This window comes from Desmodus rotundus, chromosome 4, assembly GCF_022682495.2.
Source record: "Desmodus rotundus isolate HL8 chromosome 4, HLdesRot8A.1, whole genome shotgun sequence".
Classification (NCBI taxonomy): domain Eukaryota; kingdom Metazoa; phylum Chordata; class Mammalia; order Chiroptera; family Phyllostomidae; genus Desmodus; species Desmodus rotundus.
Window position 1 is genome coordinate 47,506,383 of NC_071390.1, and position 26,246 is coordinate 47,532,628.

Below are 26,246 nucleotides of genomic sequence, written 5' to 3' on the forward strand. Positions count from 1 at the left end.
GATGGTAAAGGAAATACATTACATATATATACGTGCAAGTACATTTTGGCTGTATGTACCATGTCAAAAAACGTGAATGAGAAAACAGCCCTTGAATATTTCAAATTCTTTAAGGAATAAATTAATAACAATGAAAAGTAACCAGATCTATTGAAAGAATAATACAATAAAAATAAGTTATATATTTGGCTGAAGCAGTAGGGATATAAAAGGCAAATTTTAAAATTTTAGTATTTTAAATAGGCAATACATTAATATTTCAAAAAAAATAGAAAATGTTAACAATTCTAAAGTTCCATATATACCCAAAAGAATTAAAAGCAGGGTCTCAAAGCGATATTTGTATACCCATATTTAAGACAGCATTATTCACAATAGTCAAAAGGAGAAAACAACCCTATTGTCCATCAATGGGTGAAGAAATAAACAAAATGTGGTATAGACATATAATATTATTCAGTCTTAAAAAGAAAAATATAACATAATGCTACGACATGAACTTTCAGAAGATTATGCTAAGTTTATGAAATAAGCCAGTCACAAAAAGGCAAATACTACATGATTCCACTTCTCTGAGGTACCTAGATCAAGTCAAAGTCATAGAGACAGAATGTAGAATAGAGTGGTTGCCAGCCACCGGGAGGAATAAATGGAGAGTTGTTTTTTAATAAACGAGTTTTAGTTTTCAAAGCTGAGAAGAGTTCTGGAGATTGGCTGCATAACAATGCAAATGTGCTTAACAATATTGCAATGCACAACTGAAAAATGGTTATGCTCATACACGTATGTTATATTTGTTATGTTTTTAATTTTTACAATTAAAAACAAAAAACAAAAATACTCCTTCCCACTTGTATCTAGCCACCACCTAGCTCCCATATGTCCAAGCCTCTGAAACTACTTTTTATTTCTTTATTTATTCCAAGTTCCCTTACACATATAAGCAAACATAAACAAACTAAGCAACCATATACACTGTTTTATGTCTTATTTTCATGAAACAATGTATCTTGAATTTCACTTCAAACAGAAAACTTCATAATTTAAGAGCAACATTTTAATAGAAACTTTAATGTGTGTAGTAAAGCTTTAATGTAACAGAACTTACCAACATCTGGTGGACACTGCCCATTATAAGGGAACCAATTCCCTTTCACAGTGAAAGGACTTTTCCTGTTGCTTGTTGAGCCAGTTCCTAGCTGCCCATTACCACCAAGTCCAAAGGAATAAATTCGTCCTGATGAAGGAACAAAAGCAGAAGTGTGCTGCCTAGAGTAAAATGACAGAAAACCTCAGACTTAACGTTACCTTCTAAATAATTCACATTCAGAAAATAAAGCAAATATTAACTGATAATTTTCCTTTTCAAAAATAAATTAGTAAAACCATTATAGTTCTAAAATATTCTGTATAAAATATTTATTAATTAGCCTTACCCTACACTAATGAATTTTGTACCATATAGGCAGAATAAATAAGCACGGTCCACAAGATTTCCACAAATGTCCAAATTTTAAAAGGTCCAGATCGATACTGAGATCCCTTATAACAGATGACTTAGCCCTGAAGATAGCATCTATGTTGTCCAAGGAAGTCCCTCCTCCCTTCCCCTGCCTCCTTTCCCTATGCATCCTTTTCTAATCTAGAGCTATGGTCCATGAGAGTCCACTATTTGGGCACCACTCATAAATTTGAGGATAAGGATTCGGCAAGTAATTCAGTATCAGCCAGAAGATTTGCATACTCTGTGTGTGTCTGTGTATGTATGTATGCGTGTGATTTCCTTCTGAGAGAGAGAAGTGCATGATAAAGTAAGATCTCCTTTCTTCTACAGCAGCAATTTTCAACTGGTGTGCAGGCAAGGGGCGTACTGGTGTATCACAAGAATGTTTAAAACATGCAGTAGCTAACTATTTAGTCAGGGGCACGGACCTCTTTTACCTTAGACTGTCAAATTAAAAAATGACAACAATCAATACAACAGTAACTCTCTGGTGCTATTTTTTGGTCAGATCAGCAAAAAACGTGTATTTGGTGTGCCACAGAATTTTAGTAATTAGTTTATGTGTGCCATGAGATGAAAAGGGTTGAAAATCAATGTTGTAAAGAAACTGATCCTTGTATGTATGTACTGAGACCCTTTGTAGGTAGCAGAGTAGAAGCAACTGAAGCTAAAGAAAACCCATCAATCCAACTCCCTCTGCTGTTTCCCTAGTTTGTTTAGGAATGAGTTAACAAGATTATCCAGCTCAGGTCTTGTGTTCCTCAATCTCAGGGTTTGTAGCTTAAGAATTGGAAAATTCTTAAGTAGTATTTCTGTAAATACTGTCTCTCTCCCATTTATTCAATTCTCTTCTTGATAGTATTAGACAAATGCTGTACCTTCCCAATATAACCTATCAATCAGTCTCTTAATCTCTCTTTTCTATCCACGCCCATTTGTGAGTAAATTCCTGGATCTATTTTTCAAATTGCTGCTTTTCTCTTTCGCAATGTGTCCAACCTACTGTTTTAACTATCAATTGAATCTTTACATTTTAATGACTATGTTTTATCCCATCTCTAGAAGGTTTTTTTTCAAATCTGCCAGTCTGTTATTTCATTTAAAGCTCTTTATATATTCTGAAATATCATAGATATACACCAACTCACGACTGTGGCAACATGCCCCACACCTACCTTAGGGCAGTCATCCTGTAGCTACAAATTCTCAGAGATCCAAAACAGAAAGGAGGCCAAGAACAGAAAAGTCTCCTTATGCTAGCAAGGGAATAATATTTCATTGTGAACTCTCCATAAGGCGGATTTATTGGGAGAAAATGGTTTCTCAGACCTTATTACTGCTTCTATCAGTTCTCAGGTCTCATCTCCTGACCTAAACCTCTTTGCTATCTGTGGTACATTGTTTATAAAAAGGGCCAAAATTACTCCTTCCCCTATACCCACCAAGACAGGGAACATATTTCTCCATGTCTGACATCTGGGCTCTGACCTGTGGCTTGCTTTGAACTGACACAGAAATGACAGCGTTATCAGATCTAAGCCTATGCCTCACAAATGGCTTTGCACTTTTTCCTTCTCTCTCTTTAGGAACTCTGCGCTATACCATCATAAAAATAATCCAAGGTTAGCCGCTGAATGATGACATACACTCTGGAACAGAGACAAGCTGTTCTAGCTAAGGCCACCCTACACTATCCAGCCCTTAGCTGATCATCAGCTGATCAACCAAGTTCAGCTAAAATGAGAACTGCACAGCTAAGCCCAGTTGTGATTCAGTCCAAAATACTGAATCACAAAATCATTAGCTAAAATAAGTAATTGTTTTGAACCACTACATTTTGGGGTGATTTGTTTAACAATATAAGCTAATTAATACATTATCTAGATTGGCAAATTCTTTTAGGGCAGCTTCAGAGTCAGTTCAAACTAACAGCTATGATTTTCAGATTTCTGTTTTTGCTCTGTGAAATTTTCTTTACATCTTGGCAAACTAATCTATGCTTCTTAAAAGGTGTTTTGATTCAAAAGGATTTTCAAGTTACCCACTCTGTCATATTACTGGAAAACAGTATAATCTACCAACTATCTTACCTCAGAGCCAGATCAGCCAAGGTTAATCAAAATTTTTTTAACTAAGGATACTCTTTTAACAAAGAAAATGTTAAATGGAATCCTAACATATGAAACAAACTACTCTGGCTAAAGAAGGTGTTAACAATGCCCAGTCTGCCTCCTTCAGGAAGCAGGCATTGTGACATCCTCAAAGGAACATAACAATATTATTTCCTTAAACTCTTCCCCAAACTGTTCTACTTAAGGAGTGGTTCTTCACCCCGGCTGCATATTGGAATCACCCAAGAGTGAGCCTAGGCAACAATTCATATTTCTGAAATCTATCCAAACAATTATAGCATGAAATCAGCACTGAGACCCAGTGAACAAACCTAACTATCTTAAACCTTGATTTAATGTTATAGCTCAAAAACACTGTATTATATTACTGTAATTTGAAATGTTTTGCTTTTAGATCATCTCCTTGATGGATTTACATTTCTGGTGTACCCTAGCTATTTCCTTCAGGTTTATTGACAATTATTCAATAAGGAAATAATACATAGCTGTTACGGTACTAAATGCCTAAAAGTCAAACTGGTCAACATTTCTCCCCAAATACAAAGTTAAATAATATTGCTTTATAATCTTTTAATGAAGTATCCATGAAGTGGATAAAAAAGAAAAAAATGAACTCGATAAAGTTTAGGATCTACACATTCATGTGTAACTTTAACCATCTAAAAAAGATTCTGATACTATCACTCCCACTCATTTATATGTTGAGCTTTTATTTACCTTTCATAATAGATTCTGATTCAATATGGGAAGAGGAAAGGAAGGTTTTATCAAATCATTCCCATAAATAATTTTCCAAACACATGGCCAAGCACACAAAACTGAGACACAAAAATACATAGTACCATGAACAAAATCCAGCAGAAAGAAAAAACAATAGAAATAGATCCCTATAGATTTCAGATACTTAAAGTATCAAATATGAGAATCTAGAACAACTATGTTTAATAGTCGTTTAATGTCCAAGAAATAAAGACAAGCTTGAAAATTGACATACAACTGGAAACACAAATGAAATTCTTTTTCAAGATCCAAAATGGCTGCAGAGTAGGTGGAAGCTACACTAACCCTCTCCCAGGATCATATGGAATTTAATTTTCAACTAAATTATTGAAAAATCATCCTGAATACTAGCTGGAGAGAAGCCTTATAACCAAAGACTTACAGAAAAAAACACATCACCACAAAGAGACTGGTAGGAAGTACAGAAAAGCAAGAGGGCTGGCTGGTCTCCCTCGGATGGCAGCTTCAGTTCTAGAGGTATATTTCAGCAGCCGGGGGCGGGGAGGTTCCCCTAAACCCCAAGCTTGGCTCCCCAGCCTACAGCACCAGAACTGGGAAAGGAAGACAAATAACATCCAGCTATGAAAAGCAGCGGGGTTTCTGTCTGCCAGGGAGAGACAACTAAATATGCACAGAGCCTCTTAAAGGGCCAGTGCACAAAATTTCGTTTGCAGCCACTTACCCTGGACTATGGCACAGGGAGGGCAGGGGGACTGGAGACGTGGGAGGAGAGTCTGGGGCTGGTGGCTCTAGGGAGAGAGCTGAAGGGTCAGCTGCCAGGATCTCTGTGCTCAGCCATTCCCCAAACTGCAGAAGCCATCATTCTCAGGCAAAGCACTCCCTTCCATGTGGCATCAGCCTAGGGAGAAGCAATAGCCTCACCCACAGAAAACCACCTCATTCCACCCTATGGAGCTTAAGCCCGGCTGATAGAGAGTACAGCTGGAGAAACTTTCAGTGATTAAGCCGAACAGAGAGCCTGCAGGGGGTGATGGACCTCTGGGTGCTCTGAAACTTTAGCTGACCTCCCCCAGCAGAAAGGTGCCCAGCCTGGTTCCTTCTGCACATACCCAGAATCAGCAGAGGGAGGCACAAGCTATGGATTGCTGATAGCTCCAAACAGGCTGCCCAGGGCCCAGTCACAAGCAACATCTGGCATAGGACTGCACCAGAGTCTTTGAAGATCTACCCAATACACAGAAACAAGTACAGAGGCAGCCAAATAGGGAAGACAAAGAAACAGGCCCCAAATGATAAAACAAGACAATTCTCCAGAGAAAGAGCTAAATGAAATGGAGATGAGCAATTGGTCAGATATAGAGTTTAAAGCAATGATTATAAAGTTGCTCAAAACTATGAAACAAGATATAGAAACCATAAAAAAGGACCAGTCAGAAATAAAGAATGCAATATCTGAAATAAATAAAACACAGGAAGGAATAAACATTAGGTTAGATGAAATAGAGGATCAAATAAACAATTTGGAAGACAAGTCACAAAAAACACTCAAGCAGAGCAGCAAAAAGAATTTTTAAAAATGAGGAAAAATAAGGGATCCTTGGGACAACAGGAAGCATAACATCTGCATCATGGGGATACCAGGAGAAGAGAGTGAACAATGGATCGAGAACATACTAAAAGAAATAACGACTGAAAAACTTCTCTAACATGCTGAAGGAAAAAGACACACAAGTCTAGGAACTACAGACAGTCCCAAAGAAGATGGACCCAGACAGGCACATACCAATACACATCATAATCATAATTAAAATGGCAAAGCTTAAACACAAGGAGAGGATCTTTTTTTTTTTTAAATCACTTGTATTCTCATAATCCAGATGAAGGCAAGGTATATTATTTCTTAAAGATTTTATTTATTTTTAGAGAGGGGAAGGGAAGAAGAAAGAGAGGGAAAGAAACATCAATGTGTGTTTGCCTCTCACATGCCCCCTACTGGGGACCTGGCCCACAACCTAGGCATGTGCCCTGACAGGGGAATCAAACCAGTGACATTTTGGTTCAAGGGACAATGCCCAACCCACTGAGCCACACCAGTCAGGGCTCTGAACTTTATTTTACAAATACCATGTTATGCCTAGTCTCCTGGGAGAATATTATGTACTATAATTTTACAATGTAAGGACCTAAAACTAAAAATGAATGAAGCTAGCAGAAGAAAGGAAGTAATAAAGATTAGAGCCAAACCCAAGAGATTCAAGACTGAAAAATCTGCTTCAGGAAGAGCTCAGGATGTTGTTTTAGCCTAATTTGAAATTATGGTAAGCAGGTGCCTGTAAGCTAAACACCTCGTGTCCCACTGTTTGAGTCGCCCACCAAGGATTTTCCTCCCTCGGGTGTCCTACTCTTCCTCCCATTCCCACTTCTGAAACCTAATACTCCAATTCCCCCTTGTCCAAAATGTCTGATCATTGTCTTTGGAATTTTCATACCTATGTGAATTCCCCATGCACATGTATTAAACTATGATTTTTCCTCAAGTTAAAAATAAAATAAAATAAAAAAATAAAGATCAGAGCTGAGACAAATGAAAGAGAATAGAAACATAGCTAAAGTCAACAAAACCAGAGGTTGGCTCTTTGCAAATATCAACAAAATTGACAGCACTTCAGCAAGATTGACAAAAAAAAAAAAATTCAAATTATTACAATCAGAAATGAAAGTACAGACATTACTACCAAAGCTGCTGAAATACAAATGGTCATAAGAATTCTATAAACAATAATTTGCCAACAAAATTAGATCTCAGATGTAGATGAAATGGAAAAATTACTAGAAATACAAAACCTACTAACACTACATCAAAAGAAAAAGAAAAACAAAATAGACCTGTAACTAGTAAAAAGATTGAATCAATAATCAAAAATTAAAAATCTCCCACAAAGCCCTGTACCAGATGGCTTCACTGGTGAATTTTACCAAATATTTAAGAACTAACACCAATCTTCCTCATACTTTTCCAAAAAAATTAAAGGAGTGAATACTTTCTAACTCATTCTACAAGGCCAGCATAGTCCTGGTATCAAAACCAGATAAGCACACTACAAAAAAACTACAAACTATTATCCCTTAGGGGCATCCGTGCAAAAATTTTCAACAGAATACTAGCAATATGAATTCAGTAGCATATTAAAATACAGCGTAACCAAGCAGGATTTATTCCTGTAATGCAAGGATAGTTCAACCTACACAAACTGATCAATATAATATACAACATAAACAGAATAAAGGCATGATCATCTCAACTGATGAAGAAAAAAAAAATTCACTAAAGTCAACATTCTTTCATGATAAAAGCCTTCAAACTAGGAATAGAAGAAAACTAACTCAACATAATTAAAGCCATATATGAAAAACACACAGCAAACATCATACTCAATAATGAAAGACTGAAAGATTTTCCTCTAAAATCAAGAACAAGGCAAAAAAAAAAATGCCTACTTTGTCCACTTCTAATGAAGTTGGTACTGGAAGTTCCCGCCAGGGCACTTAGGCAAGGAAAGGAAATAAAAGGCATCTAAATCGAAAAAGAAGTAGTAAAATTACCTCTGTATACAGTTTATATGACTTCGTATACAGAAAACTTTAAGATTCCACATACACACAAAAAACTATTAGAACAAATAAAAATTTCACCAAAGCAGGACACAAAATCAACATGCAGTATTCAGTTGCATTTTATACAGTATACCAAACCAACCAGAAAGAAATTACAAAAATAATGACATTTACAATAGTACCAAAAAGAATAAATTCTTTAAGAATTAACATTAGCAGAAAGTTAAAAGACAATGAAAACTACAAAAGATCACTAAAAGAAATTGAAGATATAAATAAATGAAAAGAAATCCCATATTCACGGATTGGAAAACTTAATGCTGTTAAGATATCTATACTTCCCAAAATGATCTACAGATTCAATGCGATCCCTATAAGTCATAAAAATGCAAATTACAATCATGATTCAAGTAATACTACATATCCAAAAATTTAAAAATACCAAATAGTGACAAAGACACTGTCAGGAATTCTCATACAATACTAATGGGAATATACAATAAAGTGGCATAACCATTTCGGTAAATAGTGTGACATTAACTCGCAAAATTCAAGTTAAGTATCCTCTACAACCCAGCCATTCTATTCCAGGTATACTTTAGAAATACAAGGGTTTATATATATCATATAATAAATGTTCAAAGTAACATTATTTGTAATGGCCCCAAACTGGAAGCACCCAAATGCCCATTAGCAATACAGTGAATACATAATTATATATGCATATAATTACTTTTTTAAAGATTTTATTTATTTTTAGAGAGAGGGGAAGGAAGGAAGGAAGAGAGGGAGAGAAACATCAATTCATTGCCTCTTGCACACCCCCAACTGGGGACCTGTCCCGCAACACAAGCATGTTACCTGACCAGGAATCTATCCAGCAATCTTTTGGTTGGCAGGCCAGTGCTCAAGCCACTGTGCCACACCAGACAGGGCTATGTGTATATAATTAAATAAAATACAGTGATGAGACCTAGTGATGAGGAGCCATAGCTACACACATACAGATAGTCATGTAAGCATGATGTTAAAAAAGTCATTAAAGGCTACAGTGTAATCCCATATATCTGAAGTTAACAGTTGGCAAAACTAAACTATATTGTACAAATATATATAATAGGTGGAAAAAACTTAAACAACATGTTCAAACTGAGTTAACTAGTTAAAGTACATTTTGCCTCTTTGGGTCTATCTAATTTAAACCACCAAAGGTGAAGCTCAATTTCAAAGCTCTGACTCATCTATTTACTCCCAACAACTAGGAGGGAATCAGGAGATCTGTATTCTAATTCAACTTTTACCACTAACTAATCTCACATGTTAAATAGTTAATTGGTCAATTCCCTCATTCTTTAAAAAAAAAAAAAAAAAAAAAGGTGAAAACAAAGATGGATCTATAGTTTCCCTTCAAGTGTGATGCTACAGAAAATAAATACGGTATTACACATATATTAATATTTTGCCTCAGATAAAGAAAGGTAAAATAATTGTATAGATGATGTTTCTCCTGTAACTATGACTCCTCAGCAGAAAATAAGGCATTTAGAGGAGAATTGTTTTTTATATCTTAGATTACTAGATTCCTAAACAGCTCATGAAAAAGAAATCCTTGCCTTGGCCGGCATGATTCAATTGGTTGCAGATCCAATTCCCGGTCAGGGAACATGCCTAGGTAGGGGGTCTCTCTCCCTCCTTTCCCCTCTTTCTAAAAATCAATGAGCATGTCCTTGGATGAGGATTAAAAATAAATCTTTACTTTCACTTGTAACTGCCCTCTTCTACTAATTTGCAAAAATGACCAGCACAAAGGGAAAGAGGAGAGGCACCCCTATGTACACTAGGGCTTTTAGAAAATATGTAGTTGTTCCTTTGTACATGGAAATTTACCTAAACAATGATATTGTAGACATCAAGGGAAGGGCACTGTTCAAAATGGAAGGTCTCACAAATGTTACAATTGCAAAAATCGAAGAGTCTACCAAGTTACCCAGCATGCTGTTGATATTGTTGTAAACAAACAAGGGCATGATTCTTCTTCTTGCAAAGAGAATTAATGTTTGCGTTGAGCACATTAAGTACTCTAAGAGCTGAGAGAGCTTCCTGAAACATGTGAAGGAAAATTTTCAAAAAGAAAAGTATGCCAAAGGAAAAGGTACTTGGGGGTTCAACTGAAGTGCCAGCCTGCTCCTGCCCAGACAATTATACTTTGTGAGAATAAATGGAAAGAAGTTTGAGCTATTGGAATGTTTTCCCTATGAATTCATGATATAACAGGTGTCAAAGAAAAAAACCTCTGGTTTATTTTTTTTTTTAAAGTCCCTAAATAATTGTCTTATAGAGATCAAAATACTCTTACATAATAGCTTACCTTCCACAAGCAATCTGAGTCACAATGCTTCCCATGAGTTCAAAAACTTTCCTTGGGTTTATTTCATGACTGGTAGAGTTATGACCCAACTGACCATACCCTCCAGCTCCAAAAGTAAACACTCCACCTTCCTAAAAGAAAACAAAACCTTTTATCATTAGAAGGCCTGATAAAAGAAAATAATCTCCAGGACAATACATTAATCTTTAATATGGAGCTAATTTTTACTTTTATCATCTTCACAATTTTAACAGATACCTGACTTTTTAAGGTAAAATATTTTTTTAAATGAAGAGACTTCCAGGTTCATGGCTAAATATTTTCACATATTTTTAAAGTATTTAATTATGGTCTTATCACTATATTTAGTTGAAGTCATCATTAGAAAGATACTAACAATTAATTTTGCATTGCCTTTTATTATCATTATATTCTCATTGAACCCCAAGTACACACCTATGAAATTTGACAAAACCATTAAAATGATTATCTTTGGGTTTTCAAACTAGTTACATTTTTAACATAAAAACTGTGCAAACAATATATGCAACCAGAGTACACAAATATAGCTATTTTACCACACAATATAAATGGTCTTTAAAAATTTTACTATAAAAGTATAAAATTGGATTAGAGGTTATATATATAAAAGTAATCACAAGCACAACTAGTATTTTTTAACTGTTTTTCTGCATAATTTTAGCTATTTATATAATTTATATCCTGCTTTTACCATTTAATGGCATATTTATACATATTGCTGCAAAGTAAAAGTTTTGATTTTTCAAAACTTTTATCAAGAAAAATTTCAAATACACAAAATTAAAGACAACATATATTTACTATTAACCCTTATCAGATATGATTTACAAGTATTTCCTCCCATTCCATTGGTTACCTTTTCATTTTATTGACTGTTTCCTTTGCTTTAAAATAGCCTGTTTTAGTTTGATGTAGTCCCCCACTGATTTTCATACCTTTGCTTTTGGTGTCATACCCAAAAAATGATTACCAAGACTAACATCTAAGGGATTCCCCGCTATGTTTTCTTCTAAGAAGTTTTCAGTTACAGGTCTTACATTTATGTCTTTATTCTATTTTGAGTTACTTCCAAGTAGTGCAAGTTAGGGATCCAGTTTTGCCAGTACCATTTATTGAAGAGACTATCCTTTGCCATTGTGTGTTCTTGGTGTCCTGTCAATTATTAGTTGACTCTATGTATGTGGGTTTATTGTTGAACTTTCTCTTCTTTTTGACTGGTTTATGTGTCTGTTTTTATGTCAGTACAGTTCTGTTTTGATTACTCTTTAGAATATAATTTGAAACTAGGAAGTGTGATGTCTCCAGCTTTTTCTTTCTCAAGATTGCTTTAGTTATCCTGGGTCACTTGTGATTCCATACTAATTTTAAAATTGTCTGTTCTGTTTAAAATTCCATTGGAAATAAGATTACACTGAATCTGTAGATCACTTTGAGTAGCATGAGTATTTTAATATTATTGATTCTTCCAATCTATAAAGATGGGTTAGTTTTCCATTTATTTGCATCTTCTTCAATTTCCTTCATTAATGTCTTCCACAGTTTTCAGTGCACAGATCTTTCACCTCATTGGTTAAATTTACTCCTATGTAGTCGACTGGCCAAAAAGTTTGTTTGGCTTTAAAGTAAAACCAAAAAACACATTTTTCAGTTTCACCAACAACTTTAGTGAATAACATATTCACCGTTTTGTTCCACTACCCCCTGCCATCTTTCAGGCAACTTCATAATTCCATCTTCCCAAAACCTATCTTTTTGAGCAACTGCTCCGAAGAATGCCTTTTGCAGTCTTCCAGGTAATTGAAATTTTTTCTATATAAGAGAATTTTATAAAGACCAAAATAAATGGAAATCTGAAGGTGCCATGTCTGGTGAACATGGCGGATGGATCAGAAGTTCCCAGCCAGGCTCTAACAGTTTTTGCCTGGTCATCAAAGAAACATGCAGTCCTTTGTTATCCTGATGGAAGACTATGAATTTTCTGTTGACTACTTCCAGACACTTTTCGTGGAGTGCTGCTTTCAGTTGGTCTAACTGGGAGCAATAGTTGTTGGAATTAATCGTTTGGTTTTCCGGAAGGAGCTCATAATAGAGGACTCTCTTCCAATTCCACCATATACATAACATCACCTCCTCTAAATGAAGACCTCTGGTGTGGTTGGTGGTGGTTCATTTCAACTGTGCCATGATCTCTTTCATTCCACATTATTGTAAAGTATTCACTTTTCTTCGCCAGTCACAATTCATTTTAAAAACAGAATGTTTTCATTACGTTTAGGTAGAGAATCACGTGTGGAAATATGGTCAAGAAGTTTTTTTCTTCCCACTGAACTTATGTAGAACCCAATCATCAAAGCAATTAATGTAACGAAACTGGCGCAAGTGATTTTCAACGCTTGATTTGGATATGTATGTCGGCTATCTCCCATGTGGTAGAATGTTGAATGTTCTCAATTAATGTCTCACTTTAATAGCTATCAACTTCAACTGGTCTACGTGACCAACCATGATGCTCCAGAAACATGGAGCATCTATTGTCCGATGAGAAATGTCTAGCACAGAACCTCACAAACCACTTTTGACATATGACCATTCACAGTACCTTCTCCATACACTGCATAAATCTTTTTTTGTGTTTCAGTTGTTTTTACCTCTTGAAATAATTAAGAATAGTAGCCGAAAATGTTGATTTTCTTTGACCTTCAATATTAAAATGGCTACACAAAAATTCAGCAATTTTGATAAGATTTTTTAAAAATGCATGCTGATATGACAACAGTCACAATACAATATAACAAAATTGTTTTCAATGCAGTTAAAGACAACGAAGCACTACTACAGCTATCTTTCGGGGAAAAAAACTAACAAACCTTTTTGCCCAGGGGTCCCCAACCCCCAAGCCACAGACCAGGCCACACAGAGCAAGAGGTGAGCAACAGGCAAGGGAGAGAGCGAACTGGTCCCTTGTACCTAAAAGGTTAGGGACCACTGTTTTAGCCAATGACATTTTTTATGCTACTATAAATGTCATTGCTTTTCTTACTTTCTCTTTCTGATAGATTTTTCTTAGTATATAGAAATATAATTGATTTTTTATATTGATTTTGTATCCTGTAACTCTACTGAATCCATTTATTAGTTTTCTGGTTTTCTCATATAAGCCCTTTATCATGTTGAGATACACTCATTCTATACATAAATTGTTGACAATTGTTACCGAAAGGTTGTTAAATTTTGTCAAATTCTTCTTCTGCATCTATTAAGATGATGATTTTTATCCTCCATTCTGTTAATGTGGTCTACGACACTAATTCATTTGCAGATACTGAACCATCTTTTCATCCCAGGTATCAATCGCAGTTGACCACAGCATATGATCATTGCAACATGCCGTTCAATTTGATTTTGCTATTATTCTGTTCCGGAGTTTTGCATCTAGGTTTACCAGGGACACTAGTCTGTAATTTTCTTTTCTTACAATGTTTTTGTGTGGCTTTAGTATCAGGATAATGCTAGTCTCATAAAATGAGTCTGGAATATTTACTTACTTTTCCATTTTTTGGAAGAGCTTGAGATAAACTGGCATTTACTATTATTTAAATGGTAGAATTCACCAGTGAAGCCATCTGGTCCTGGGCTTTTGCTACATCCCGTAAATCTGGGTATGCTGTGTTTCCAATTTCATTTCTCAAGACAGTTTTTGATTACCCCTTTATTTCTTCTTTGAACCCACTGTTTATTCAGGAGTATGCTTTTTAATTTCTACACATTGGGAATATTCTGGCTTTTCTCCTGTTACTGATTCCTACTTTCCTATCATTTTGGCCACAAAAGTTAACTGATATGATTTGAACCTTCTTAAATTTGTCCACACTTGTTTTCTGACCTAACATATCTCTACTATAAAACATTCCATTGTGTGCTTGAGAAAAATATATGTGCTGCTGCTGCTGCTGGATGAAATGTTCTGTGTATGTCTGTTAGGTCTACTTGATATAAAGTGCAGTTCAATAGAATATTTCATTACTGTTTTCTGTCTGGATGATCTATCCATTGCTAAAAGTTGGTTACTGAAGTCCCCTACTATTATTGTGTTTCTGTCTCTTTCTGCCTTAAAACCTATTAATACTTTCCTAATATATTTAGATATTCCTCTGATAAGTGCTATATTGGTACAACTACTACATCCTCCTGATGAACTGATGCCTTTACTATTAATTTCTCAATATCATCTAATACTAACAACATGTTCAAATTTTCCTGGTTATTTTATTACATAATGTCAGAATGCATGTCTGGTTGGTAATGTTAAGAAGTAGGTCTAGGACTTCTGGCCAAGATGGAGGTATAGGTAAACACACTTTGCTTCCTCACACAACCAAAAGGACAACAAAAAATTTAAAACAAAAGGCAACCAGAACTGCCAGAAAATCTAACTGTAGGAAAGTCCAACAACCAAGGAGTTAAAAAAGAAACATTCCTCAGGACTGGTAGGAAGGGCAGAGATGGGCAGCCAGGGAGGAGGGAACACATGGCAAGGTGGCGAATGGAGGACCCAGCAGACTGGGTGGCCCCACATTTGCATGCAGATAAACTGGGAAGAACAACTGGGGAGTGAGACAGACAACATAACCCAAGGTGTTCCAACACACGAAAAGAAAGCCTCAAAAATCTCTATCTGTAAAAACCTGTGGGGTTGCAGTGGTGGGAGAAACTCCCAACCTCACAGAAGAGTTTGCTGGAGAGACCCACAGGGTCCTAGAATGTACACAAACCCACACATCCAGGAATCAGCACCAGAAGGGCCCAATTTGCTTGTGGGTAGTGGGGGAAGTGACTGAAAACCAGCCCAGAGCCAAGCAAGTGGCATAGTTCCCTCTTGGACCCCTCCCCTACATACAGCACCAAAATCCAACAAAGTGGGTTGTCCCACCCTGGAGAATACCTAAGGCTCCGCCCTTACAACATTAACAGAGCGCCAAGACAAAGAAGTATGGCCCAAATAAAAGAAGATATCAAAACTCCAGAAAAAGCTAAATGACGAGGAGATAGCCAACCTATCTAATGGAGAGTTCAAAACACTGGTAATCAGGATGCTCAAAGAAATGGTTGAATATGGCCTCAAAATAGAGGAAAAAGTGAGGGCCATAAAGAAATAAAGAAAAATATACAGGGAACCAACAGTGAAAGGAAGGAAACCTGACTCAAATCAACGGTTTGGAGCAGAAGGAAAAAAGAAACATTCAACCAGATAAGAATGAAGAAACAAGAATTCAAAAAAATGAGGAGAGGTTTAGGAACCTCTAGGGTAACTTCAAACATCCCAACATCTGAATCATAGAGGTGCCAGAAGAAGAAGAGGAAGAGCAAGAAACTGAAAACTTTTTTGAAAAAATAATGAAGGAGAATTTCCCCAATCTGGCAAAGGAAATAGACATGCAAGTCCAGGAAGCTGAGAGTCCCAAAGAAATTGGATCCAAGGCAGCACACACCAAGGCACATCATAATTACATTAGCCAAGATGAAAGATAAGAGAACCTTCAAAGCAGCAAGAGAAAAGGACACAGTTACCTACAAAGGAGTTCCCATAAGGCTATCAGCTGATTTCTCCAAAGAAACCTTGCAGGCCAGAAGGGGTTGGAAAGAAGTATTCAAAGTCATGAAAGGCAAGGACCTACATCCAAGATTACTCTATACAGCAAAGCTATCATTTAGAATGGAAGGGCAGATAAAGTGCTTCCCAGATAAGGTCAAGTTAAAGGAGTTCATCATCACCAAGCCCTTATTCTATGAAATGTTCAAGGGACTTATCTAAGAAAAAGATGATGATCAAAAATATGAACAGTAAAATGACAACAAACTCACAACTATCAACAACTGAACCTAAAACAAAAACAAACTCAGCAAACTACTAGAAAAGGAACAGAATCCAGAATCACAGTAATGGAGATCACATGGAAGGCTATCAGCAGGGAGGTGGAGGGGGAAGAATGGGGAGGGAAGGTATGGGAATAAGAAGCATAAATGATAGGTGCAAAATAGACAGGGGGAAGTTAAGAATAGTATGTGAAATGGAGAAGCCAAAGATCTTATATGCACAACCCATGGATATGAACTAAGGATTGGGGAGAATGCTGTTGGGAGAGGGGTGCATGGCAGAGAGGAATAAAGAGGAGAAAAAAATGAGATATCTGTAATGGCATAATCAATAAAATACACTTTAAAATAGTAAGTAGATCTAAATAAAAAAAACTACATATCAACTATAATTTTTTTAAAGTCAATCTGTTTTTAGCCTAATCCATCCTTGTTAAGCTTAACATTGCTTGATCTTGACCTAGATCCATTACTTCATTAAAAAATGTAAAACTGGAGCCCTGGCTGGTGTGGTTCAGTGAGTTGAGCACAGGCCTGACAACCAGGGGACCACCAGTTCAATTCCCAGTCAGGGCACATGCCTGGGTTGTGGGCTGCATCCCCAGTGGGGGCTGCGCAAGAGGCAACCACAACACTGATGTTTCTCTCCCTCTCTAAAAAATAAATTGATTCTTTAAAATGTAAAAAAATGGAGATTTTCTACTCTTATTTCTTTTGAATTTATTAGTTGGAATTCTCACAAAGAGAATTTAACACATCAACTATTAAGTTACTCTGAAATACAATTTGCTAGTAAGAGGTAGGAGAAATGATCCTTCTTTACTAATTTTTAGAAAAATGAGTTGTCCTAGAAACCTCCAAAGATAAGCAATTAAGTGTACTTTTTATTAATTTGGGGAAGAGTATCATTATAAAGTAATGGGTTTTTATATATTTGGTATATTTCCATTCACTTCAGTCATTGTATCTTTTTGTAAATTAATGAAAGTGTCTTCAAGTTGTTCTTCTGACACGACCTTTTGAGTTTTTGCGACGCACAATGCTCAAGACTATTCTTATCTAGAAGCCCTTTGAGTATGAAATCTATAAAAATCAAGGAATGTTCACTACTTCTAGATTGTACATTGTTAATGACTTCTAGGACCTTAAGATGGTCATATACTTAGAAGGAAAAAAGTAAGAGTTTTTAATGATACCTGTTATCTTTAGATCACAGGATTTTAATTTAACTCCAACCATTTTATATCTCTTTTCTCTGAAACTGGAAATCATCGTTTCTAATGACAGTAAAATAACTACTTATTTGCTTTATCTTACTCTCTACATATTAAAAAATAATACCATCAATTTTACTAACAACAAGACTACAGAATGCACTTTAACATTTCTTCAGGCCATTTCCCACTGGTGATGTACAACAGAATATTTTAATTTATAATAACCTGAAAAAATTATTCTTCCTGTAGTTGTGTCACTAGTTATATTTTTGTTTTAAAGTTTTAAGAAATGTTAAAATACATAAAAATGCATATAAATATATATATTTCTTTTTATTATAATAGTTTCTGGGTCCCAAAGTCAAACCTATAAAGCAAGTGCATTTGGTCTAGCTTCAGTTTTTTTAAAAATGTAAATAAAACATATAATGTTTATTATTTTACCCATTCTTATATAAAAGGAAACTATTCTATCCCTTCCTCTTTTGACTTAACAATATATCCTGAAGATCATTCCACATCATAATAGAGATCATCCTCATTCTGCTTTATTGGTCATGGTATTCCACTGCATGGATTTACCAGAGGTTATCCAAAACAGGCTGCTACTGATGGACATTAGGATTCTCTTCCACTTCTTTGCTATTAAAATAATGCATAATAAATGTTCTTGCGCATACAAAATTCTCAATCTTTGTGACAAATTCTTAAAAGTGGGATAGCTAAGTAAAAAGGTGTATGTGCCCTGGCCAGGTGGCTCAGCTGGTTGGAACGTCCCATGCACCAAGGAGGTGCAAGTTCAGTCCCCAGTCAGGGCCCATACCTAGGTTGCAGGTTCAATCCCTGGTTGGGGTGCACATGGGAGGCAACTATTTGATGTTTCTCTGCCCCCCACCTCTAAAATCAACAAACATGTTCTCGGGTGAGGATTTTTTTTAAAGGTATACTTATATGTGATTTACATAATGAATTTATAAATAAACTCAAAAAATGCTGCCACCTTTATAGTGGTCCTCATTTCCATTATCATTAATGGCTTCACATAAGTAGTTTCGAAAAGTCTGTTTTAAAATTTTTGCTAATGTCATTTTCCTAATGCAGGTTTTATATAAGCAAACTGCTTTGTAAAGCAACATTAACTTATTTGCAAAGAAGTTCTTTTAGAAAAGTGAAAGATATATAGACATGGAGCTATTCTAAATTAAATCAAGGTATAATAAAATTTTATTTTGGGGATATCTAAAATGATCTGATTTTGTTAAAAATAATATATCCCCAAAACTCCAGTGAATAAGTATCACCAGCTACTTTTTACAGAAAGGAATACAGGAGGTTAATAGAATTTTAAAAAACTCAATAAATATGGTTATACACCCTAGGAAAATAAGATGAATAATTATTTGAAAGGTTAAACTTTAAAAGCATTAACACTGTGAATCTTTCAACCACAAAGTTATCCCAAGGAATGATATGAAAAAATATTTTTTACTATTTTTCAACACAGCCTTATTTATTCCAAATGCTAATGACAGAAGAAAATGACCAAAATTTATAACTTGCCAACATGATTTAATAAGATTTTAGTGATTACATTTGCAATCTGAATTATAACAATCAATAAGCTACGGTAATGAGATCAGCAGGTATGTATTGAAAACTTCCTTACTAAAGGGCAATATAAAATTTTTTAAAATTAACTTTTATAATTGTCATTATAATATTTTTTAAATGAATACACTAAAGTACTTGATAATGACAAAGAATAATTCTTACCCTCCTTTAGGAGGGTAAGTCCAATGTGGGACTATACAGAGTTTTATAAACTCCATATAGTTTATAATATTAGAATTTTATTACAGTTTATAGTTTATTAGATTAGATTTTTTTTCTTGCCAATTTTATCTACTATGCAGGATTAAGAAAAAGCAAAAACATTAATTTCTAATTTGGCCAATGAAAACTTGCCACTTCCTGTATGTTAACATGACTATAATAAATAAGATTCCTGGTAAAGATTAATGTTATTATTTTCATTTTACTCCTAATCATTAGGAAAGTACCGTGCAGTACTGACACTGCATTGGCACACACCCAGTAAAGTGAGATGTCAGAGTTAAAGCCATTAACAACACTGTGGTGAAAGCTCACTGCAGCTCCTTACATAATACTTAGCCTATGGATAGTAACAAATAATCCCTCTAGTACTTGTTATACAGTATTTATAAGCCAATGGGAGCTAAATTTAAATTAGGCAGAGCTATACATAAGTGGGATTGATATACACAGCATGGGAAGCCTGACAAACTTAAACGGAATTCTTTCATTCAAAATATTATTTAAGCAGGATTTCACACAAAGCTGAGAAACTCAACAATATATATTACCACATTTAAGAGATTATAATTCACACTTCATAACATAGAACAAATTTGAAATTTAAGGTAAACTGTTTTTGAGAGCAAATAATAATCTAGGTCCTTTTTCCAAAATAAATTTTTTAGACATCAATAACACTCAACTTTTAATGTACATATTATGAAAACATTTACTTATTATGAAATAACTTCTATGAACAATAATAAAAAGGTTTTATAAGAGTACAATACCTTGGTTAGTGCAGCAGTATGATCTTCTCCACAACAAATATAAACTATTTTCTGAGTTCTTAGTGACTTTAGTAAATTAGGAACATACCTATCTGAAAATTCCAACAAGAGACATTAACAATACTTTTTAAATTAAAGATCTTCTAAAGTGTGTTTCCTCTACAGCTTCCCAGGCTCAATAGACAGTGATGACTAAATAATTTTAACCAAGGCTCAATGAATTTTGCACTACAAGCCTACTAAGTTAGGTTCCCAGGCCTTTCTATTCTACTGTGATAAAGGAGGGATTTGAAAAGAGTAATTTAAGTGTTAAACTGCCTGAATGCCAATCAGCAATCATAAAATTTAAAACCTATTTGACTGCTTCTAATCCATACACATCATACTTTATATTCACTTCATGATAACTAATCTCACAGGATGCTGCTTAAAAGTTTGAAAATTATACTTCCTGCTTTTTTTCCTAGGAGAAAAGAGATAATGCCCTAATCTACTTTTCTTATGCAGAAAGAAATATTTTAAAAGTCTGTTTTGAAAGTATTATTTGCTTATCATTACCAGTTATTACTAGATCAACAACTCACTTTTGTCCATTTAAGTCATTACAGTTATGTTAACTTCAAGAAATTAGTTTTTGTATTTCAAATACTGGCATTTGACCTAGTGTAGTTATGAAAAATCAATTCCAAGTTCCCAACTGGTTTCAAGTAGTTATAATCTTTTAAATTTAAAATATTTTCAAGACTCTAGCACCAATGTTAAAAGTGAATCCCAAACTGGAGTTATTTAACAACTCAGATTATTTAAATATTTCCTTGAAAACTGCAAATAGATTAACACATCATGTTACTTTACAGAATAATTTTATTGCTTCTTTCCACCAATGTTAGCCAATGAGGTTACCCATTTGAAGTAACGTTTTTCAACTTTCTTTTAATGAATATCTAACAGCAAAAACTTTTGTGCCATTAAACTTTCTGTAGTTTATTTTATGATAAAATGGTATTCTTTGGCCTTCTACCACCCCCTGAAACTATTATCAAGTGGAATTTTTAAATAAACCTCACATCCCCACCTCCCTATTAGGGAAGATTTAAGTACATTTCTGAGACTCAGAATCACTGATCCATCTCAAAAGATCATCTCTTTTTAAAAGTATATCTATAATAACGAGAACCTACCATTTTCATCATTAAGACCTAGTTGACCGAATTTGTTGCGTCCCCATCCAAAGATAGCTCCAGAAAGGGTGAGTACAAAACTATGGGCTCCTCCTGCTGCAACTTGCATGAAAGGGATTCCAATCAAAGACTTAATCAGCTGTGGTGAAGCTTGCTTGTTACAGTCAATGCCTAAACCCAACTGGCCATATTTATTCTGTCCCCAAGAGAAGACTTCGCTTGCTGTAAAACAAAAATCATAAAATTAACAATTTTTCTCAAATATGAAGTTTCACTGGAAGATCATCGTTATTTTGGGATATTCTTCCTCTTATCAGATGGAAATACATACACCTCTTTACTGTTTATTTCTTATACAAAACATATTACCTAGAAGAACATTTTATATTTAGTACACTTTTAAGTTGAGTAACTTTAGTGATGAATGGCTAAGTCGCATAATGTTATGCTTCTCAGGAAAGCATCTCTGTTTCATCTCTTTTCAATTATCACTAGCCTAGACATCTCCTCTGAGCAATAAACCCAGGTATCCAATTGTTTACCTGATACCTACACTTGGATATTTCAAGGCACTTCTTCAGCTCAGTATACCCCAAACTCAATTCGTGACCCTCACCTTACCTCCCATACCTGCTGCATCTCTTCCCAGTGTTCCCCATCTCAGTAAATGATACGGTAACTAATTCAGTAGCACAAATCATAAACACAGGGAGTCATCCTTAATACTCCTCTCTTAGTTCATACAGAGATTCATATCAATCTATTATTTATCACCAAGTTATACACAGTTTTCTTTCTAAAGAAAAATATGGTAAATAGATCCACTCACTCACCACCATCTCACCTGGTTCCTGTAATAGTTTTGTCTGCTTGTCACTTATGCCCACCATTGCCACCCTCTTTTGTTGGGAACCACCCTGCCTGGTTTCAGAGACTATAATCCCCCATGGTTAAGGCTGAGTGAGAAACCTTGAGCCCCTAAACCACCAAGGAGACAAAGCTTATCTCCCTGGCAGGAGCACTGCCTCTGCCCCCTTTACTACACCCTGCCTGGCCTCCAGTGCATGACCAGTTAGCCAATGATGGGTAAGATTCCTCAAGGGAGGGTCGACAGGAACAGTCACGAAGGGCCCCTTAGGGAAGAACTTGGGGGATTATGGAGAAAGGGGGTAAGGGACCTTTGTCCATTGGCTTTGACATGGCCTGAATCCTCGTTCTGTCTGCATGAAGTCCCCTAATCTCTTGGCTGCCTTACTTCCCCTGCTTTACCTAAACCTGAAACAATGCTGGAGGTGGGTGAGGCCCTGTACTGGAAAGGGCAGATTCCCTGGGGTGATCAGGCCTGAGAAATAATGCATAAAATCCTGTGAAACCTGCTTTGTTAATACCCTCAATTTAAATGATAAGGGTCCAAGCATGAAATGAATTTGTTTCCCCAAAGTTTTATGGTCCTTTAGCTATCTGACCCTGACTCAAAATAAGCCCTAAGAGTTCTTTGAATGTTATCTATCTGACTGTTACTGCCTGACAATGATTGATGAGCTTTCCATATACACCCTGTATTCCTATGCAAATTAAGCCAATAAAATTTTGTCAAGGCAAGGGTCCAGCCCTGTGCCACAGTAGCCATGCCATCCCTTCTCCTCCACAGGACTCAGTAGTCCGTGTGAATTTGTCTCGTCTCATCCCCAACACTGTGGACACTGCTTGCCGGTGACCACGTCACTCTTTTGCCAACTTTAGACATTTATTTATTTTTATTAAATAAATGACAGTAATAATCAATACACTAACAAGTGATTTTTAAGAAGTCATACTATAAAATAGTACACACTTAAAATAAGTCTCTCTCCAAAATTCGATCCCTGGTTCCTCAGCCAAGAGACAAGCAGTCGTACAGATTACTGATAGGTACTTCCTGAAATATTCTATGCACATACTAGCAGACACCTGTACATACACATAGAAATATTATAAAAACACAGATTTGATAATGTTGCTCATCTGAAAAAATATGTCAGTGCCTTCTTACTGCTGTTGGTATAAACACTTTTAATAAGGGTTATAAGGTTCTGTGTGATCTGTTTCCAAACTCATTTCATACCAGTCTCTTCTTTCATTGTACTCTAGTCATACTCATCTTCCTTTACATTCTCCAAAGCTTGTTTCTCACACAGTTGCTATTCCCACTGCCTAAATCTTCCCTCATCTTTGTCTAGTTCATTTCTACTCTCTCCCACCAGGAAGCCTCTCTGATCTCCAAGATTAGGTTCAGTATCCCTGTGCATGTTCTAAATATCCTAAACTTTTTTCTTTACAGTCCTTTTTCATAGTACGTAATTACAGTGCTATGTGTGTGACTGTTCCACAAGGGCCAACAGTATACTGCTTACCACTTCATACTGTACACCCTAACGTGCCTAGTTCGTACCATGTAATCAAAAAAGAAATTCATTAAATGAAGAAGGTACTGTGCTAAGCATAATGCTGAACAAGGCAAAAGATATCTACTATGAGTCAAGCTAAAAAACTGCCCTCAACAGTTAAACCTCTGAGTTTAAATCTATCTTGGATCTACCTACTAAAATATCAAAAGAGGAGGTGGTGCCCTGGCCAGGTGGCTCAGTTGGTTGGAGCATCGTCCCATACACCAAAAGGTTGCAAGTTCGATTTCTGGTCAGGGCATATACTTGGGTTGTGGGTTTGATCCCCAGTCGGGGCGCATATGGGAGACAACCAATTGATGTTCCACTCTCACATCGATCTCTCTCTAAAATCAATAAAAATATACTTGGGTAAGGATGAAGGGGGAAAAAAGGAGTTGGCAAAGTAACAATAACTACAGAGGTGCCAGCCTCCCACTACCTAGAGAAGTTTAAATTCCTTAATATTGTATTTAAAGCTCTTTGTAACAGATTTCTGTCTTTACTTTAGCTGAAGTATGCCTCCCATTCTCTCACAATACCCATATGAAAATACTTATCAGTACTCAAATAAACACAATACTTTCCTGATTCTACACCTTTACTAATACTATCACCTTAGCCAATCCTCAACATTTCCACTCGCTATATATTTCTAAACACTTCTCCAATTCTGAATAAATTCTACTATGCATCTTTCAAGACTATCATCAAATATCAATTCTCTCCTTATTGTTACTAATTCTATTGGCTGGAACTAATTACACTTTTTTCTTCATACCTCTAGCATTTTACTTTTACCTTGACCAAAGTAGTAGGTATTTTTTTCTACTTTGATCTATAGCTATTTATTTCAATATCTGCCTCTTCCACCAGATGCTATGGTCTAAAACTGTCTCTCAAGTTACGGTATTTCCCTACACCTCTAGCCTAGTGTTTTGTTCACAAGAGGCCTCACTAGACATTTAATGAATTAAAATAATAAAATAGTATTACTAGAGAAGCCGCTGGGGCTTATTTTTTTAATGGTAAAATACAAACATATGGCAAGTTCTTTACTAATCCAAGTTACAATCCTTAGCTGGCTGATGAAAAAATTAAATGAATAAGAAAGGAAAGTAATAAAGCTAATAGGAATCTTGGCCTTCTCCGATTTTATTTATAAAAAGCTTATCTGTGAGATCAAATGAGATTAGGCAAGTTATAACTTCTCCCAGCTGTGAAAGAATAGCATTTAACAGACTAAAGAAACAATTAGACAAAAAAAAAAAATCTATCTTATTCATGTCAACATACTAGCAATATATAATTTGACAATGACACCGTTCACAACAACAAAAAAAATCAAATACCTACAGAAAAATCTAATAAGTGTGTAACTCCATAGAAAACAACAAAATACCACTGAGAAAAATTAAAAGATTAAAATAAATGGACGGCTATAGCAGGTTCAAGAACTAAAAGACTATGTATTATAAAGACTTTCCTCAAATTGATTCGTAAGAGGCAAGGCAATCCCAACCAAAATCCTAGTAGTCTGTGTGTCTGTGAAAACTGTCAAGCTAATTCTAAAATGCATATGGAAATAAAAACAATCAAGAACCAGAACAATCTTAAATAAGAAAAACAAATTTGGAGGACTTTCTGCTCAATTGAAGTATCAAGTGATAAAACCAAAAAAAGAGAAAAGGAAAGTAAAACAATGCTTACCTTTAGAGAGTGCAAGTGAATGATAGTAACCGCAAGCAACCTGTACTATCTGGATATCTGACAAACTTTTAATATTTCTAGAAAATAAAAAGAGAAATCAGGATCAACTAATTTCATCTAATAAATGTATCCTGAATATTATTTATATATTATTTATTGACCACCTACTGTGCATAAGTATAGTTTCCTACCAACCTAACAGTTTGTGTTATTCTTTACACAAGCCCAATTGACCAAAAATTTATGCTAATATCTGTAAACAAAATCTAGATATGAAAAAAATTAAGTGTGATGAGAAAATTGCTTTGAAAGAACATTTAAGCAAACTATGCACACACTTCAAATACCCCTCAGAGTGCTTTTACAATTTAGAAGTTTTCTTTCATTACCAAAATTTTAAAAAAATCTTTACCTTAGCACATAAAACTTGCAATATAGTTATAAAACAAATGTATATGATCTAATTTGTCTAATACTTATATTTTGGCCTAGTTTAATATATTTTCTTTTCTATCAGCTTCCTTAAGAACAAATAACATTCCTATCATGTGGTGCTACCAAGTCACACATTATGAAATCTATTCCTTTTGGGCTATTCTTTACATCTAAATCAGTGATATTCAATTCCTTACTAAGGAAATTTAATCAATTCACAATTAACAGGATCACTGATGTGTCCAGTAATATGTTTTTTTCCTTGTATTTTTATAGTTTTTTTCTCCCATTTCTGATTTTTCTGTAACTGCAATGTGATTCTAAAAGCTAACTTTAAAAATATTACAAAAATCAAGTAACTGTGCATCAAATATCCCAGGTTCTTCATGAGTAGTTCC

The 26,246-nt window shown here is 35.2% G+C and overlaps 1 protein-coding gene across 6 annotated transcripts in view; it reads right to left on the reverse strand.

Moving 5' to 3' along the window:
- Positions 1-26,246, reverse strand: part of LOC112305483 (probable E3 ubiquitin-protein ligase HERC4) — a 146,347-nt gene that overhangs the window by 96,428 nt on the left and 23,673 nt on the right. For all 6 annotated transcript variants that reach the window (XM_024561212.3, XM_024561210.3, XM_045196068.2 and 3 more), the window contains 5 exons: positions 25,414-25,490; positions 21,281-21,502; positions 20,100-20,191; positions 10,361-10,491; positions 1,109-1,269 (listed from right to left, as the gene is read on the reverse strand). In XM_024561212.3, the coding sequence (XP_024416980.2) occupies positions 1,109-1,269; positions 10,361-10,491; positions 20,100-20,191; positions 21,281-21,502; positions 25,414-25,490 (683 nt within the window). The remainder of the gene's footprint in view (positions 1-1,108; positions 1,270-10,360; positions 10,492-20,099; positions 20,192-21,280; positions 21,503-25,413; positions 25,491-26,246) is intronic.